The sequence below is a fragment of the Sebastes fasciatus genome, chromosome 11 (assembly GCF_043250625.1).
Source record: "Sebastes fasciatus isolate fSebFas1 chromosome 11, fSebFas1.pri, whole genome shotgun sequence".
In the NCBI taxonomy this organism is placed as follows: Eukaryota; Metazoa; Chordata; class Actinopteri; order Perciformes; family Sebastidae; genus Sebastes; species Sebastes fasciatus.
Genome location: NC_133805.1, coordinates 29,850,157 through 29,866,375, shown reverse-complemented (window position 1 = coordinate 29,866,375; position 16,219 = coordinate 29,850,157). Strand labels below are relative to the sequence as shown.

Sequence of the window (16,219 nt, the reverse complement as noted above, 5' to 3'; positions counted from 1 at the left end):
TTTTTCGTGACGCTCAGCACAACTTTCAACAACGTGTTTTCCATGTGTTTTCCCACGAATGTCCACAGCCTTTTGCATGACGCATGTGTAAATTTCCACTCCAGTCTTTTCAAAAAATAAAACTACTTAGTTAGGCATAGGAATAGATTAACTTGATTAGGCTTAGGCAACAAAACTACTCAGTTAGGCTTAGGAAAAGATCAACTTGCTTAGGCTTAGGCAAGAAAGCCACTTAGTTAGGTTTAGTAAAAGATCGACTTGGTGATGCCTAGGCAACAAAACTACTTATTTAGGTTTAGGAAAAGATTGCGGTTTGGGTTGAATCAACTTCAGAAGTGCTGTAACTGAAGTATGGAAGTTATGTTACAAATAAATCAATGTTGACTTGTGGTTTCACACGGGACATGAACACCAGCCTCCTGGGTGAAAGTCTTTGTGTCTTTGTACACAAATAAATACATTAAATTTCGTGACTATTTCACCAACTGCCGTGAGACTGGGCTGGACAGGAATGAAAGCCTATTGTATGTCCAAATTCAGATAAAGTACCTTAGTACCTCAAAAGGTTCATGGGTTCCTAGAAAAGCTCATGAGGTCAAACTTGCTAAAATTTTTTGTCACTTGCCAACAAATAATTGCATCCTCACTTCATGCACATGAGCACATCAGCATATGGAAGAGCTAAAATGCTGTCTGTTGTACATTTTCTCAAGACCAGATGGAACAGTAGTACTGTAGGTTAGTTGTAGTAACAGATGTACTGTAAGTTAGCCTCTTTCTAAACTCTGTGTCTATGTTTGCAGTCCTCGGGAAGATGAGGAGTGCTGTAGGAAGTGCTCAGCTTCTGATGTCGCAGAAGTTTCAACAGTTCAGGGAGCTGTGTGAGGAGAATCTGGTGAGTCGGAAACACTCACACTGAGAACATGCAGTCAACAATTTAATAATGAAATGTTACACCTTTCTCTCTTTATGTAATAGATTTTTGAAGAGATTTGATTCACAAACATTCTTGGTTTCTTGAATTACCTTTTATATAATTTATCCATTTATTTCCTGCTTTCTCCTCCAAGTTTTCTGTTGTCACAACTTTTTTTTATTTCCTCAACCTTATTATGTTCTGCAATGACCTGACACCTACTGATGTTTCTGACATTACGTTTTTAGCCCCCAAATATGAAATATACCGAAGCCCTGAGAGGCAAGTTAGAAAAAAAAATCATGTGATCCATTTTCTAAGTCTGGTCTAAATGTCTCCATGCTCTCTAAACAGAATTGTGTATTCGAAAAAAATGTAAAAAAAAAAAACTGGTAGAAAAAACATTTTTTCACAGATGAAAAAACAAACTTACCTCCTGTCAAACCTTTTTTTTTTTTTTTTTTTTTTTAAGAGAAAGAGTGAGAGAGAAAACAGTTAAGATCAGACTTAGAAAATGGATCACCAGAATTTATTTTTTCTCACTTGCCTCTCAGGGCTTCCATAAAAACACTAAATATGTATAGCCATGCTAGCAACATGATCTGGAGATGGCAACACTACACACTACTGGATGGATTACCATGCAATTTGGTACAGATATTCATGGTCCCCGGAGGACAAATCATACTGACTTTGGTGATCCCCTGACTTTTCCTGTAGGGCCACCATCAGGTCAAAATTACAATTACAATTACTTTGAGACAACAACATTTAACACTATTTTCTTTCAAAGAGTGCCAAGAGACTGCTTATCCCATAGGAAGTCATCTTTCATCTTTGATGCTATTTCTTCCCCACCTTCTCCTCCTCACCTTCTGTCACAGAACCCCAACGCCCACCCTCGTCCTGTGGCCTCAGACCTGGCTGGTTTTTGGGATATGCTTCAGCTGTCAATCGAGAACATAAGCCTCAAGTTTGATGAGCTTCACCAGCTCAGAGCCAATAACTGGAGACCTCTGGATCCCCCTGAAAGAAAGGTACAGCCACATTGTTATCACCCAAAGATACCATATACTGTACAGTTCATGTAGATATCACACTAGTATGTACAGTATATGTTCAAAGAAAGCATTGCCAGCTCCATGGTCATACCTGCTTTTTTTTGCATTTTGCAAAACTTGCGATGATGCGAGCTGATGACATGTCTCTGCTTCCCTCCATTTTTAATTTTTTTTTCATTGTTGATGATTGATGAGCAGACGTGTTGCACAATCTGACATGCCTCTAAATAGAGATCATAGTTTGACACAAATTGAGACTAAGATTTTTATCACACCATCTCTCATAGTGTTTAGGGGCCTTTACATGTAATAATATCAAATATCATAGAGCACTTTACAAGCTTCATTTGTTTTATCTGCAAGACTCATCTTTTTCACCTTAAAGCTCTTTATTAGCTCATAATCACAGTTTAGTCTCACCTCAGGTTCCTAGATGGAAGCCTTCCATGTTTGTTTGACATGCAGGTGATAATGTAGTGTTAAAGGGTAACTTTGGTATTTTTCAACTTGGACCCTTATTTTCCCACATTTCTGTGTCTAAGTGATTAATGGGGACAATAATTTCGGAAATTGGTCCAGCATTGAGGGAGAGGGCTGCAGCTGCCAGCCGCTAAACAAGCTGCACTGTAATCCTTCCGGTAAATTCCTCACCATCAATGTGCATCCACTAAAAGACAGAGAAATAAAACGTTTATTATGAGGCATGATTCTTTCGGGTTGTCATCCACCGTCCAACCCATTCTCGTGAACGTGATATCTCGAGAACGACTTGAGGGAATTTTTTTTCAAATTTGGTACAAACGTCCACTTGGTCTCAAGGATGAACTGATTAGATTTTGGTGGTCAACGGTCAAGGTCACTGTGACCTCACAAAACATGTTTTTGGCCATAATTTAAGAATTGATATGCTAATTATGACAATTTCACACACATGTCTAATAGGATAAAATGATGAGTGACGACATTTCGGACAGACGATGTCTCGACTGGTTGGTGGAGGCATACGAACACAGAGCGGTAATTCTAGTTCTTTACCTTTTGCTTTATCCGTTCTGTCTGTTATTGTGTCTAACCAAGTCTCGCTGGGAGGAAGTCTTGTTCTGAAACCTCACATCACATCCACATTGTTGAAGTCATGTAAATATTCAGCCACTACGTTGAAAATATTTTATATTACACTAAGCTAACACAATGCAACAAACTCTGAAAACACTGGCACTTTGCTCTCCAACTCTACTGTTTTCTTCCCGCAACAAGTCACCTCTCATGATGATTTCACATTGAGACTTCCATAATGTTGTCAGATATTTATGATAACAATTTGAGCACCTTTACTGGAGGTACATTGACGGAGTGGAATTGCAGCGATGGATTACATTGCAGCCTGTTTCGCAGCAGCGCTCCCCATCAATACTGGAGCAATTTCAAATTCAAAACTTTGTTGTCCCCATTAGTCACTTAGACAGATAAACATGCAAATTAGAGTCCAGGTTAAAAATAGTAGTAGTGACAGCAGTCATTCTGAATGATAGTATCTTTGCAGAATTTCCTTATGTTACCTTTAAAGCAGCAGTGGGTAGAAACGGTGCAAATATGATTTAAAAAGTATTTTTTTATAAAATGCTGATCAAATATGAATCAATATTCTGTTACTGTAATGCCTATTTCTCTCCTCAAATATTTTCAAAATCATCTTGTAGTGTACTGTTTAGCTGTAAAATAAGAAAGTTTATGACCCGGCAGCCATGTTGAGATCAGTTGAGGAAATATCAAGCACCGCCCACCAGCCGGAGCACAGCCAATAGGAACGCTCTCTCTCTGAAATGACCTGTGATTGGTCAAAGTATCCCGTCACGGGCTAGAATTTTAAAGCCTGAAAACAGAGCCATGAGGAGGTGAAGAAGTCTAGTTTAGGAGGCGGTTTAGGATTGCTTTCCTTTAAAATATGTTTTATCTTTGCGGATTAACAATCTATACATACACATGACCATGACAGAAGCAAAGAAAGCCATATAGTTAATCCTACAGTATCACTCAGCTTCTCCCTCATGGTGCAGAGTTAGTGCATGGTTGTCTGACTTGGTCTCTGTGGTGATACAGATACTCTTCCTTCTGCATATCTTTAAGTGTATCTGTAAATCTCTTCCAGGTGTCTGTTGCTCTCTTTCAGCAGTATCTGTCGTGGCTTTGCATCATTGTGAATATTGACTCTGCCGGCTTCCTCATTTGCTCTCATCGTCTTTTTCTTTCTTGTGCTTTTTTTTTGTGTCGACAGTGAAGGCGCTTGCAAACAGCCACGCATCAATCAGCATAACTGCAATGCCAACAACACCACAGGGCCTTGACACCTCTGGGCCTCCGTAGATCCATCATGTCTGTCTTTCCATCCATGCGTCCATGCTTCCTTCCGCCCTTCCTTCCCTCTGCCGCCTGCAGCCGCCTCGCCATGTGTGGCTGTTTGTTGTGTGTGTCGTAGCTGCCAGTGTAAAGATAGATAGAGAGTGTGGCTAATATTCGTAGATAAAATCAGAAAGACGTTCATAAACTCCAACCCTAAAACACCAAAAAGAAAACACAGGGAATTAGGAGGCAAATAAAACCAAATATGTTAAAACACCAGTAACTAATACAATATGACAAGGTATTTATTACAAGATAAAGAAGAGACAAGTCTAACTTACTCACCCAATTCTTCTTCATTTGGGATACCTTTGTCTATTGTGAAGGTCAGGATGATTACTTCCTGTTGTGAGGGTGCAGTCCAGTACAGTACAGCAAATGTGTGCCATAATGGACTATGGGAATTCAGCATCAGTCTTCAGGTTGGTCGGTAGATGGCCACATTGGCCCTCCGAGTCCATCTCAAAGTGAGCTCAGACTCAGCTCGGTACAGAATATGATTTGGAAATAAATAAGAGAGCAAAATAACAGGGTGCAAAGGTAGTGAAGCTAATATCAGAGCAGCTAATTCAGTTTCTCGGCTCTCATGAGGAACCTGGCTGCTGCAACAGTAATCTGATGCTCTATCAGCTTAAACCAGTAAGCAGTTTCCTAGAACACACACATATGACTGAAAAGGAAACATAACATGCTTATCAAAACTGATCTAATTTAAAACAGCACAAACATGTCAGTAATTAAGGGTGTCATTGCTGGAAAATACTGAGAAATATGTTGTAGTTTGGTCAGAGCACTGATAACTTCATCGGACTTGTCATTTAAATCTAATAGTTTTTTGACATTGGTTCTGTAAATGGAGTGTGCTCACCAGGTTAAAGAATATATCTGGTTTACTACAACTCTCTTGTATTCATAGTTTTGGCCCATCATTTCTATCAATTATGTAAGGAATAGGATAATGCCCGACGAGGTGTCCATTATCAGTAATTAATGGACGACGGGGAGGCTTTTGTGGAATTTGTGGTGTTTTGTAGAAAGACACAGGACATTATTGTCTTTTGAATAGTAGTGAAACTGCTGCCATGTTTATGTATGTACAGCTAATGAAAACACAGGAACAGACCTTGCTACAGGATGCTCTTGTAAGCAATGAATTATATTTACCTATTATAATATTATGATATCCACCTTGCATGCATATGAAAGCCTCAGACTACACCAGGTTGTGTCACACACTATAACACACATTTTACAGTGATGTAGAGTAGCTGTCCCCATGCAGGTAGATTGTTGTACAGCAAAGAAAAGTTGATATAATAGAGACGCGTGTAGGGAATAAGATTCCAAAGTACATGTGTGTCTTTTTCCTGAATTATTCCCCCCCCCCCACCGTCCTCTCCCCACCAGGAGAGGCGGCTCCCACCTCCAGTGCCAAAAAAGCCACCCAAGGGCCCCCACCACCACCCCCCTCTGGCCAGAGACCGCTCGCTGGAGAGCTCAGAGAAACAGCGGCAGGAGGCCAGGAAGCGCCTGATGGCCGCCAAGAGAGCCGCATCCGTGCGGCAAAACTCAGCTACGGAGAGCGCTGACAGCATCGAGATTTACATCCCCGAGGCTCAGACAAGGCTATGAGGACACTAGCGGGGACACACACAGGGTTGACATGCCGTACACGCACACGCCATACACTACACAAACACAAACATGTATGGTTGTCCATGCCAAGGTATAGGGGTGTAACCAAATACCAACACTTTATTTAGATATGCACAGATCATGTGCTCTGAAACGTCAACACGTCTGCATTTTTGCAGTGATATTCAACAACGCTGTCCGTATCTCCAATATTAAAAATAGCGCTCCTTATAACTCCATCAGATCTTGTCACATGATCATCAGATTAAGACTTTTTCTTCAGAATCGTACTATCAGTTTTAACCAGATTAGTTGTGCATTGCATAATCAAGTCTGACTGTTGTTATTTTCACCACATAATCAGATATCGAAGCCAGACACTGTGTGTGCAACTTGACAGAAGATGAGATACTGAAGAGCGTGTTATAAGTGCATGCTAATGGGCCAAGGGAGCTTTTCAATTTTTTTTTCTTTCTCATTTCTAACAGATATTTCAAAGAAGTTACTTTAATCTAGACTTCTTCCCTCTTGGGAAATGTTGACCTGTTTTTTTTTGTCAATAGCATGGCTCATTTTTAATCATTCATACTTTAAACCAACTTTAATATTTTCACTTTAACATTCCTCTCGTTATAAACAAACCCTCCAGTTTTTAAAGAAAATCATGTAATATGGCCCAATGCTAATATGCCCAATGCCCAAACTCTATTAACAGTTACATAGCTTTTATTAAGACTCAACATAGACTTACTACTGTTTTTTAAGGTGGAATTCAAATACAATTTGTTTATCATTTGATTATTTTAGGTACATGGTTAAATATTATATTATTTTGTTGGGAGCAGTGGCTTTGTGTTACACCCCTACCAACCTATGTGCATTTGACTTTCCAAGACCCATAAGACCCGCGCTTGGTCAGTGCCCCTCAGCGTCTGACTCCGACGCACAGAGCCACCCTTTAGCATCGGTATGACACGCTCCAGGCTTTCAACTAACTCCAATGTAAACCCATCCACGTAAATATTAAACGCTCAGAGCAATTGACGTAGTACAGAGAGCAAGAAAGTCCGCAGAGGTTGAAACCAAATCAACGTTGACTTATTTCACCTTAGTTTTGTCACCACATACGTAAGTTACTTATTTTACGTAACAGACATACTTATTTTAACCCAAACCACAATCTTTTCCGAAACCTAACCAAGTAAAACTGAGTTGGACGTTTATTTTGAAGACACTGTTTGAACAAGCTGCACGTTTCTTGTGAACACGGAAGTTTATTTGAAAAGACACTATGTATGCACCGAGCAGAAACTGACATGTCGTCTCTAAAACGGACGCTAGAGGGTTATAGTTTGAAGCGAAGGGCCACTGACCAAGTGTCGTTATTTGCAACGTATTCTCACTCCCAACTCGTCAAATACCACCGCTTGGTCTGTGCATCTCGGCATCGGAAACCGACGCACGGGGTACCCCTCTTCCGTTACTTTTGGACGGACCAGGGACAGCGTGTCAATATGCGCTTGTTACATATATAGTGTCCTTTCAAAATAATTGCCCGTTTTCACAGGAAGTTAGGCTTAGGCAACACAACCACTTAGTTAGGGTTAAGAAACGGTCGTGGTTTACGTTAATTTCACTGACTGGCGACTCATGGAACAGACAATACCAACGAGTCACGTGACTAACGACTGACGTGACAAAATAAGTCAACGTTACTTTTAGTTTACATTGGAGTTAGTTGAAAGCCCTGTTTGTCACATACTGTTTCTAAAGGGTGCCTCCATTTGTCGGTTTCCAATGCCGAAGGGCGCTGCCCAGTCAGCGGTATTTGACGTGTTGGGAGTGAGAACGTGTTGGTTATGCTGCAGAGTGATGGCAGATTGTTTTCAGCCTTGCAGGTTTGGTCAGTTCATACAGGACTTGGTTCGGTAGATGTTGAAGGTTTTGTCTATGGGTCTTTTAATATTAGACAAATGCGTATACAGTGGTGATGGACAATCGTACACACACACAGACATAGTAGTAAACACCCAATCATTGACTTGTGTCACATGAAAACACTTGAAAAACACACACTCACACATTCTGAACACATGAGCGCTCACAGGTAATTCTATCAGGTCTTGTGGCTGTATGAACACTGCAGGCTGTTGTAATATAATATAAAAACAGTGTGTCTCTCTTCCCCCCCGGAGAAGAGACCGCCATGATCACTGTTGAGCTTTCATCTTCCTCTCCATCTCCACACTGCATCGGTTCTTTATTGAACTTCATGTAATGATCAACTGCTATTCTCTTCCTCTATGGTGAACCCTCTTAACAATAGGGACAATATTTTAAAGGAAAATTCTGTTATTTTACAAACTTAGATGTATTTTCATAGTTTTTGACATGATTCTTTTTTCGTTGTGATCATTTTTTACTCACCAGTTGGGTCACAAGGACTACACAGGGCACCGCTAACAGGAGCCGCCAGGCAGGTTTCACCTAACCAAGTTTTCTAAAACACTTGATTTGATTTGTTTGGAAACTGTCTGGCTGGTGTGGTTGTGCCTTCTGTATTTTAGCAATTCAGCTTTTGATGACCAAAACTACAGAAACTAAGTTGTAAATAAACACAATTTTCTTTTAACTCTGCTTGTGTAACATAGAAAGCCATCAAGTGAATTATGAAGTGCTGATACTGTCAAAACGGGGAAACAATGCCTAATAATGTTGGTGAAATTAATTGATTTGGGTGTTTGTATGATCACCACCTGTGCTTAGGTATCACATTTTCTCCCTCTTTCATTCTCCTTCTGGGATTTTTATGGTGATTTGTATTTTACAGGGTACATTTACACTTAAGCAATATTTAGTGGAGATAGTGAGCTGTATGAGTGCTCAAAGATTTATCATGTAACACAAGACTGAGTCGAATGTGCAGTTTAGTATTAAACTCATGGCGTCTCTTAAGTTGCCATCTTAGTTGTGCGCTTAATTTAAATTGCTACTAATTTGAAGATTTTCAAATGCATTCTCTTTCTTAACTACACAGAAAGATGTTTAGACAAGCCATACCACCATTGAAACAAGTTGAAGAAATGTAATTGGTAGTAAAACAGATAAGATCTTCTTCTGGCTGTTTAAAGACAGACAAATATTGAAGCTGCATTTCTCTTTGTGTAGACTGCCATCAGACACTTTTGGGTATCAACCCAATCTCAGAACCCATCAGCTATTGGTTAGTCTAGGTTCAACACATGGGGAGAATGGTTAACATCTTGGGGGTTCCGGTGTAGCGAGCAGATATCCGAATAACGAATATCAGGGCTAAGACTTCCTCTTCTGTGTACTGGTAATTGTTTACAGTCCAGTTAACAACTAGAGACGCGAGAATGGAGTTGGAGTTGAGAGACAACATCTACGTCTGCAATCATATGTAGATATCTGTTTATAGAGATTAATAAAAAGCGAAATTGTCGTCAGGCGATAGCCGATGGGTTCCGAGATTGCATTTCAGCCAATGCATTCCACCCATAGAAATAGAATAGGAGTAGAACGGACATTCCCATTCAAATCAACGATAGCAGGATGGTCAGAGCGGCGGCCACTTTTATGTGTATCGTTCCATAGAGTGCTGCAGGAATGAGTCCTAAAACCCAGAAATGAGTTAGCATTTTAGCACTTCCTGTTCTCTCGTCTGGAAGTCAATGGGTTTGAATGGGTTTTTAGTTAGGTGACTGAAATAAGATCTGTGGTTAACACATGCTGAAGAGATTTTAACGTTTTGTTCTATGACATAAGATACATCAATAATTTCCCACTTGTGAATTTTGAAGCCTTTACGTGTCTTAAAAAAGGAGGTTCATAACAAGTGGCTAAATGAGACTACTAAACATCAACAGGCCGGCTCGTCCTCCTTTACAGCCTCGCTGTGTATACTCATGCTCATGCAACCGTGATGTAGTTTGTTTATAGCCTTTTAACTTTTTACTTCTGGCGATGCATTCACACTTAAAAAATCATAGAAGTGGTGTTGATTTGTGGAGATTATCTTGCTGAACAAAACGTGTAAGTATCATAAACGTGTGTTTGCCACAGAGCTTATTTTCTACAATAATCCAAAACATAACGGAACAATCCATTTGGCTTTGTGTGGAAGGAACCAGGGAGATGCTAACTTCCTGGTTGGCCTACAAAAATACGTCATCCCTGGAGCGCTCTATTGCGACCGTTGTAGTGGGATAACTTCCGTATAAACTAAGTGTGAGGATTTACGACTAAACGATCAGTAGAGTAATGTTATGAAGCATAGAGAGCCAGAGTAACCAGCTGCGACCACAGCTCACCTTTACAGCCCACTGACATGTTGTCACCATAACAACTAACAACAACCGCTGTTTTCTTTTGTACGAGTCAAATGACCACATAAAACAGTTCTATGTCCATTCTACCCCTATTTCTATGGTTCCTAAAGCCTGCCCAAACATGATTGGTCAATACTACTCAGTCTACAAACGGACTACAAATGGAAACCAGTTTCACAGGTCCCAGAACAATATAACAATAGAAGTGTTGTTTCAGTACTACAGTACAGATTGTCTCAATTAGACAGTGCACAAGAGTGATATTTGAATATAGTCTTCATTCAAAGCTTTTTGTCACAACCAATGAGCTGTACAGAGATGAGACAATTTTTTAATCTACACTGCATCTTTGACCAATTTTGAAATCTTGCAGAAAGTCATTACCAGGTGATATGATGATGTCAGAGAGGGCCTGACGTTATTATCTGCTGTATGTCATATCACCTTTTCTACATTGTTGAAATGGTTTTAGCTTCAGGAGGTAGTGTTGAGTATAATATGCAGCTCCAAATGTTATTGGGAGGTAACTGAACTCTGTTGACCGATCGAGGGCCTGGTCACATCAAACAAACTGACCATCCTTCATGTCATTGTGACTACAGGCAGTGGCAGAGTTTCACTATCAGTTGAGATAGCAAGCTGAAATGCTATACCATGAACTGTATAGAACCTGCTGAGCTAAGAAGGTGGCCTCCTTCAAAACAGTATATTTTGTGACCACGACTACATCCACTGCTCATGATGAATTCCTTCAGTTGAATTACAATTCGTGGAAAATATCGCTTCATAAATGTTAGTGTGACCAGGCTCTCAGTTATATAGGAATCCTGTGTGGGGTGATACAAGTCAACTTCTCAATGTGTGCTGATGGTGTACCATTACTGGTTTCTGTGTACTAAGTAGGCTAAGTAGGAAAAAAAGTTAACTCCACCAAACGTGTCCATGCACTATTTAATTGTCTTGTGCTTTAGAATGGTAGGAACAGAAATGACAATATGGCTGGATCATAAAAACTACAATGTGAAATATTCGTGTTTTGTTTATAGTCACAAAACTAAAATCTAACTTTGTTTTTAGACTTTTGAAGAGATGCGAAATAAAGCCGACCTCAGTAGCAAATATGAAAGGAAGACTGTTGTTTCTAAAATCTAAAATAAATAATGAAAGCACAATTACTATTTTAATGTTACAAATACATTCAAACTGTTACAAGCAGTTGGTTGGCGGGACAATTAGCTTTAAAATGCTTTAACCCTACTAATGAATCCTTGACTCTCTTCATAAATAACGGAAAGGAAACAGATTTTCTTAACACTATGCCCAAAGATACCACTGCTATATATTAGTTTTAATTTATTTAAAATGTGGTATTTATTTAGACCTGTAACATAGGTATGCCTATAGTACAGTTTATTGTTATTATTACAATGAGTATTAATCTTATCTCTCTATATGTAACAATCCAGTATAAATAAATAATTTTAAATGTATTTCTGCTTAAAGGGGACATATCATGAAAAACTCTGCTTGTGCACATACATTTGCGTATTTCGTGATTCAATAAGCCATTCAGATCTGGCTCCCCTTCCTATGTCACATGCAGGCTCATTAGAATAATACAGCTTGAGAACTACCTTTCAGGAGGGAGTCTTAAAGACAGGCGATAAAATGGAGCGTTTCAAACAGAAGGTGAATACAGGTATATTCAGACAGACACTATGAGGAAAATAATGTGTTTTTTGAACATTAAAGCATGTAAACATGTTCTAGTAGAAACCCAAAATACAAGTATGAACCTGGAAGTGAGCATGACATGTCCCCTTTAAAATTCAATTTTAACTTTTGAGCTTTTATTTTGGTGGTCAGACAACCAAGCCAGACATGTTATTTTTATATTGCCATGGCTACCAAAGCTAGCTTAACATAGCTTAATACCAGAGCATTGGTTTTGTTACTATAAATCAACACAATTATAAATCATATTCTGGATGATGCATCTTTTTTTTCTTTCTATAATCCAGCTTTGTCTTCATTTTTGCTACTATCACTTTAACGGGGCACTCCAGCAACTTTACACATGGAAGTCAGTTGACTCATCTTTTTGGATCCTACTCAGCATGTGAAAACAGTTGTATAATGTCCTCTGGGTCTCACATCTAATGATGTCTCAGTTTGGGCTCAGAGAGTTCAAATGTATAACAGAAAGCCTGTGTTGCAAACTGGAGATGTGGAGTTTGAAAGATGTGGGTGTTTATCACACATGGCAGGGTCGATCAAAGAGACACTTTCAAGTTGCATTATGGGAAATGTAGGATGCAGCATTTTGGAGCTTGACCCACACTAAGGACTAAATGTCAGGATATCTCAGCCTCTGCGGCTTCAATTTAAAAAAAAATCTGCCTCCTGTGAGTCCCCCAACTTTATGCAAGCGCAATACTAAATTGCTGAAGCACCTTCTTAATGCAAAATAGCCCCAGAACAAAAACTTAAAGCTATTAAAAAGCACACCAAGCATATTATTAAGTTTGGACTCATCACTTTCCAGTGTGGACACACTAATAGCAGATAGATATGGTCACAGAGGTTATCAATCTCAGTTAGTACGGATGAGACGCTGCTGTCTGTGAGGTCTAAAGTGCCATTAGAAGACATTCCAAATCCATAATTCATATACAGCTGAATCAGACCTGGTTTCAACAATGACAAAGAGGATGATTTTTTTAGAGCCACTTCATGATGTTTATCTGTGATAATGCCATTTATACTACTACTGTACTACTACTACTTATGCCAACATTTATTGTGACAACCTCTTATATAACTGCCATTCATTTCTCCAGAGCAACATTCTGGAAATCAGAATCACAGGATTCTACAGACTATTCTATGATGACGATGGTGTGCTGTTGATGAAAGTATTCAGTATTTATTTTCTTTTGTAAAGATTAGTTGTGCGTGTGCGTGTGCGTGTGTGTGTGTGGGGAAGGGGTGTAATTTTGTACAGGATCTAATTACCTCTGTGTTTAAATGATGATGACAGTGAGCCATATTCAATGTGAAATACCCTTCTTATCAAGAGGAAAGGGCCATACAGATGCTGAAAGAGTTTTTTTTGTTTTTCTTTTATCATTTATTAAATCATTTCTTTTAGTGTTCCAGTAGCAAGCTTACTGTCTGTGTGTTTGGGAGGAACAGTAGAGCAGGAACAACATGACAGGAATGTGAACCGGGGGAACAGGAAGATATGCACATTGGGAATCTTTAGTGTGTATTGGACTCTGGAAGCTCCTCAAATAAAAAGCCTTGATGACTTTTCAGACACAATGACTCACGTTAGCTCCTATTGGAGATGCAAAATGGCTGCCAGTGAATGTCCAAACTTTGAAGCTGTGTGTCAAAACTGACACATGTGAAACATGGAGATAAAGAGGTTGACATCTTTGGAAGATCAGGGCTGCCAATATTGAAATAAAATTGTTATTGTTTTATTTTTCTATTTGTTTGCATGTGATCGGTGACAAAATTAAAATGGCAATTAAAGAATGAAGAATTGTATAATAATCTGCCAAAAATAATTCTCAGTGTACTCCAAACGTTAACACAACCATAACGAAAATGAAATGTGAAATGATCTTGATATTTTTAAATTGGCAGAAATTGTTCCACCAAACCTTGAAAATGAAATCGCAAACTAGACTGTAGTTTTCTTTAGTTAAGTTTTATTTGCACTATAAAAACCCTGTCCTGTCTCCTAAAAATTACATTCCCATAGAACGAAACTGCATTGTGAATTACGTTTTGAGGGAAAACTTATTTTGTTGTGGATTATGATTTTATGCTTTTTGACGTATCACAAATGCATTTGTTATGATAGTCCTGAGGAGGCTGTTGGTGTCCCCAAACTATGATGTTTTTTAACTAAACCTAACCGAGTAGATTTGTTGTGTTTTTTGTTTTGTTTTGTTTCAATTTACAACGTTAACCACATATTTAAAAATGTTTGAAACTGTGACCGTAATTCAAAAGAAAATACGTTTCCCCCGAAACGTAATTGAGAATGCAATTTAGTCATATGGGATTGTAATTTTGTAGAATACAGGGTTGAAATGTAAGATGTGACAGGAGAAGCCATAGGCTTATGCTCTCCTCCCTCCCCAAATCAAGAATAAAAAGTAAAATACAGAGCAATGCGGCACCAATCGGCTAACAATAGTTATGTTAAAAAGTAAGAATCAAGATGTTTTTCAATTTCTCATCAATCAATATACATTGAAATTGTCTGGGGAATCCATTTATGAGACGTAAGCATCACGATAAACGTTTGTTGTTTCCTGCATAATGTCATGACATTTGACATTTTAATATATAATGAAACCATCTTGCGACTCCTTCCATTTCTTCAGTAGTGTTTCTATTAGAGTCAAAAGTCTGTATGTGATAAAATCATATTGATATCTTTAGCATCCAAAACTTTGCTGTTATGCTTGACAAATATTTGTCAACAGAAAATTGTTTTGGAACTAATTATACACTTTCAAACATGTAAATAAAAAAAATTAAATTTAAATTTTATGTTATGATTTAATTTTTATTTCAATTTAAATTGGCAGTCTTGGGCTTTCTTAGAGGACAACCTTGGACGTAATGCTGCTGAAAACCCAACCAGTGGTGTGCTTGAGCTGGCTCTGTGTGCTTTTTTTTTCCTCAGGAAGAGATGGGAAATGTCGTCTATAAAATCAGGGTCTCCCAGACATGGTGGTCTGTTACTCAAACTGTGTGCGTGTGTGTGCGAGAGTCTATGTGTTATAAAGTTTGTATGCGATCCATATGTATATATTACCATTATGGAAGATGCACTGTGTGTGTGCGTGAGGTCTCTATTAAGTGCTTCCTGAGTCCCTTGTTTTCTATGTCGGGCCTTTCCTCAGTACGGTCTAGTAGCCTCATAGAGTCATTCTGTACATAACTCCACTCGTACCTGCGACAGATCTCTCGTGTTTGTACAGAAAATGGCTGAGGGTGTTTCATGACGCATGCAGACACAATATTAGTACTTATGAATCTATATCTAAGTTGAAAACATGTATTTGGTTTATTTATGCTCTTATTTATTGATTTTTTTTAACTATGACATTATGTTGAAGTGGTCTGTCATGCTCTTCTGATCTTATGTTGTATTGTAAAGAGATGATTATATGTCCATAACTATTGATAAACCCATAATAAAATTAATTATCAACTCTTCTTTAATGACTGATCTCTATACCCATTTGCAACATATACAGGCTACATAACAGCCCAGTCGCACGGCAGTTCATGAAATAGTCACAAAATTGTGATGTATTGATTCATGTACAGTAGACACAAATTTCAAATTTTCTTGACGGTCAGCACGAAATCAATTCATATGTAATCCCAGTAATTGTGAAGCAGTAAGTATAGAGAGCGGCGAGCTGCGCGTAGGGAGGAGGTCTGGGTGTATCGGGTCAAAAAAACACCAGACTTTCACCGGGAGACCGCTATAGTCAAAGTTGGTTTATTTGGCACATAACGTCCATACTTAAGTTACAGAGTTATTTTAAACCAAACCGCAATCTTTTCCTAAACCTAACCTAACTAAGTAGTTTTGTTGTCTAAGCCTAACCAAGTCAATCTTTTCCTAAGCCTAACTAAGTACTAATTTTGAAAAGACTGGAGCAGAAATTGACACGTGCGTCACGTGTTGTAGAAAGTCAAGCTGAGCGTCACGAAATAAAGAGAAATTCATGTCTATGTACAGGAATCAAATAGATTCAATTTCGTGACTACTTCATGAACTGCCGTGAGACTGTGTTGTACATACATTAATCAAATTGTAT

The 16,219-nt window shown here is 38.7% G+C and overlaps 1 protein-coding gene across 7 annotated transcripts in view; it reads left to right on the top strand.

The window, feature by feature from the left end:
- LOC141777703 (disks large-associated protein 1-like) overlaps window positions 1–15,602 on the top strand; it is a 125,579-nt gene extending 109,977 nt beyond the window's left edge. For 5 of the 7 annotated variants that reach the window (XM_074652212.1, XM_074652214.1, XM_074652210.1 and 2 more), the window contains 4 exons: window positions 804–895; window positions 1,801–1,953; window positions 2,920–2,994; window positions 5,785–15,602. In XM_074652212.1, coding sequence (XP_074508313.1) covers window positions 804–895; window positions 1,801–1,953; window positions 2,920–2,994; window positions 5,785–6,009 — 545 coding nt within the window. In that variant the 3' untranslated portion in view covers window positions 6,010–15,602. Of the gene's footprint in view, window positions 1–803; window positions 896–1,800; window positions 1,954–2,919; window positions 2,995–4,252; window positions 4,950–5,784 lie in introns of those variants that run through there. The other 2 variants (XM_074652213.1, XM_074652215.1) reach the window with 2 other exon arrangements.
- The last annotated feature ends 617 nt before the right edge of the window (window positions 15,603–16,219 follow it).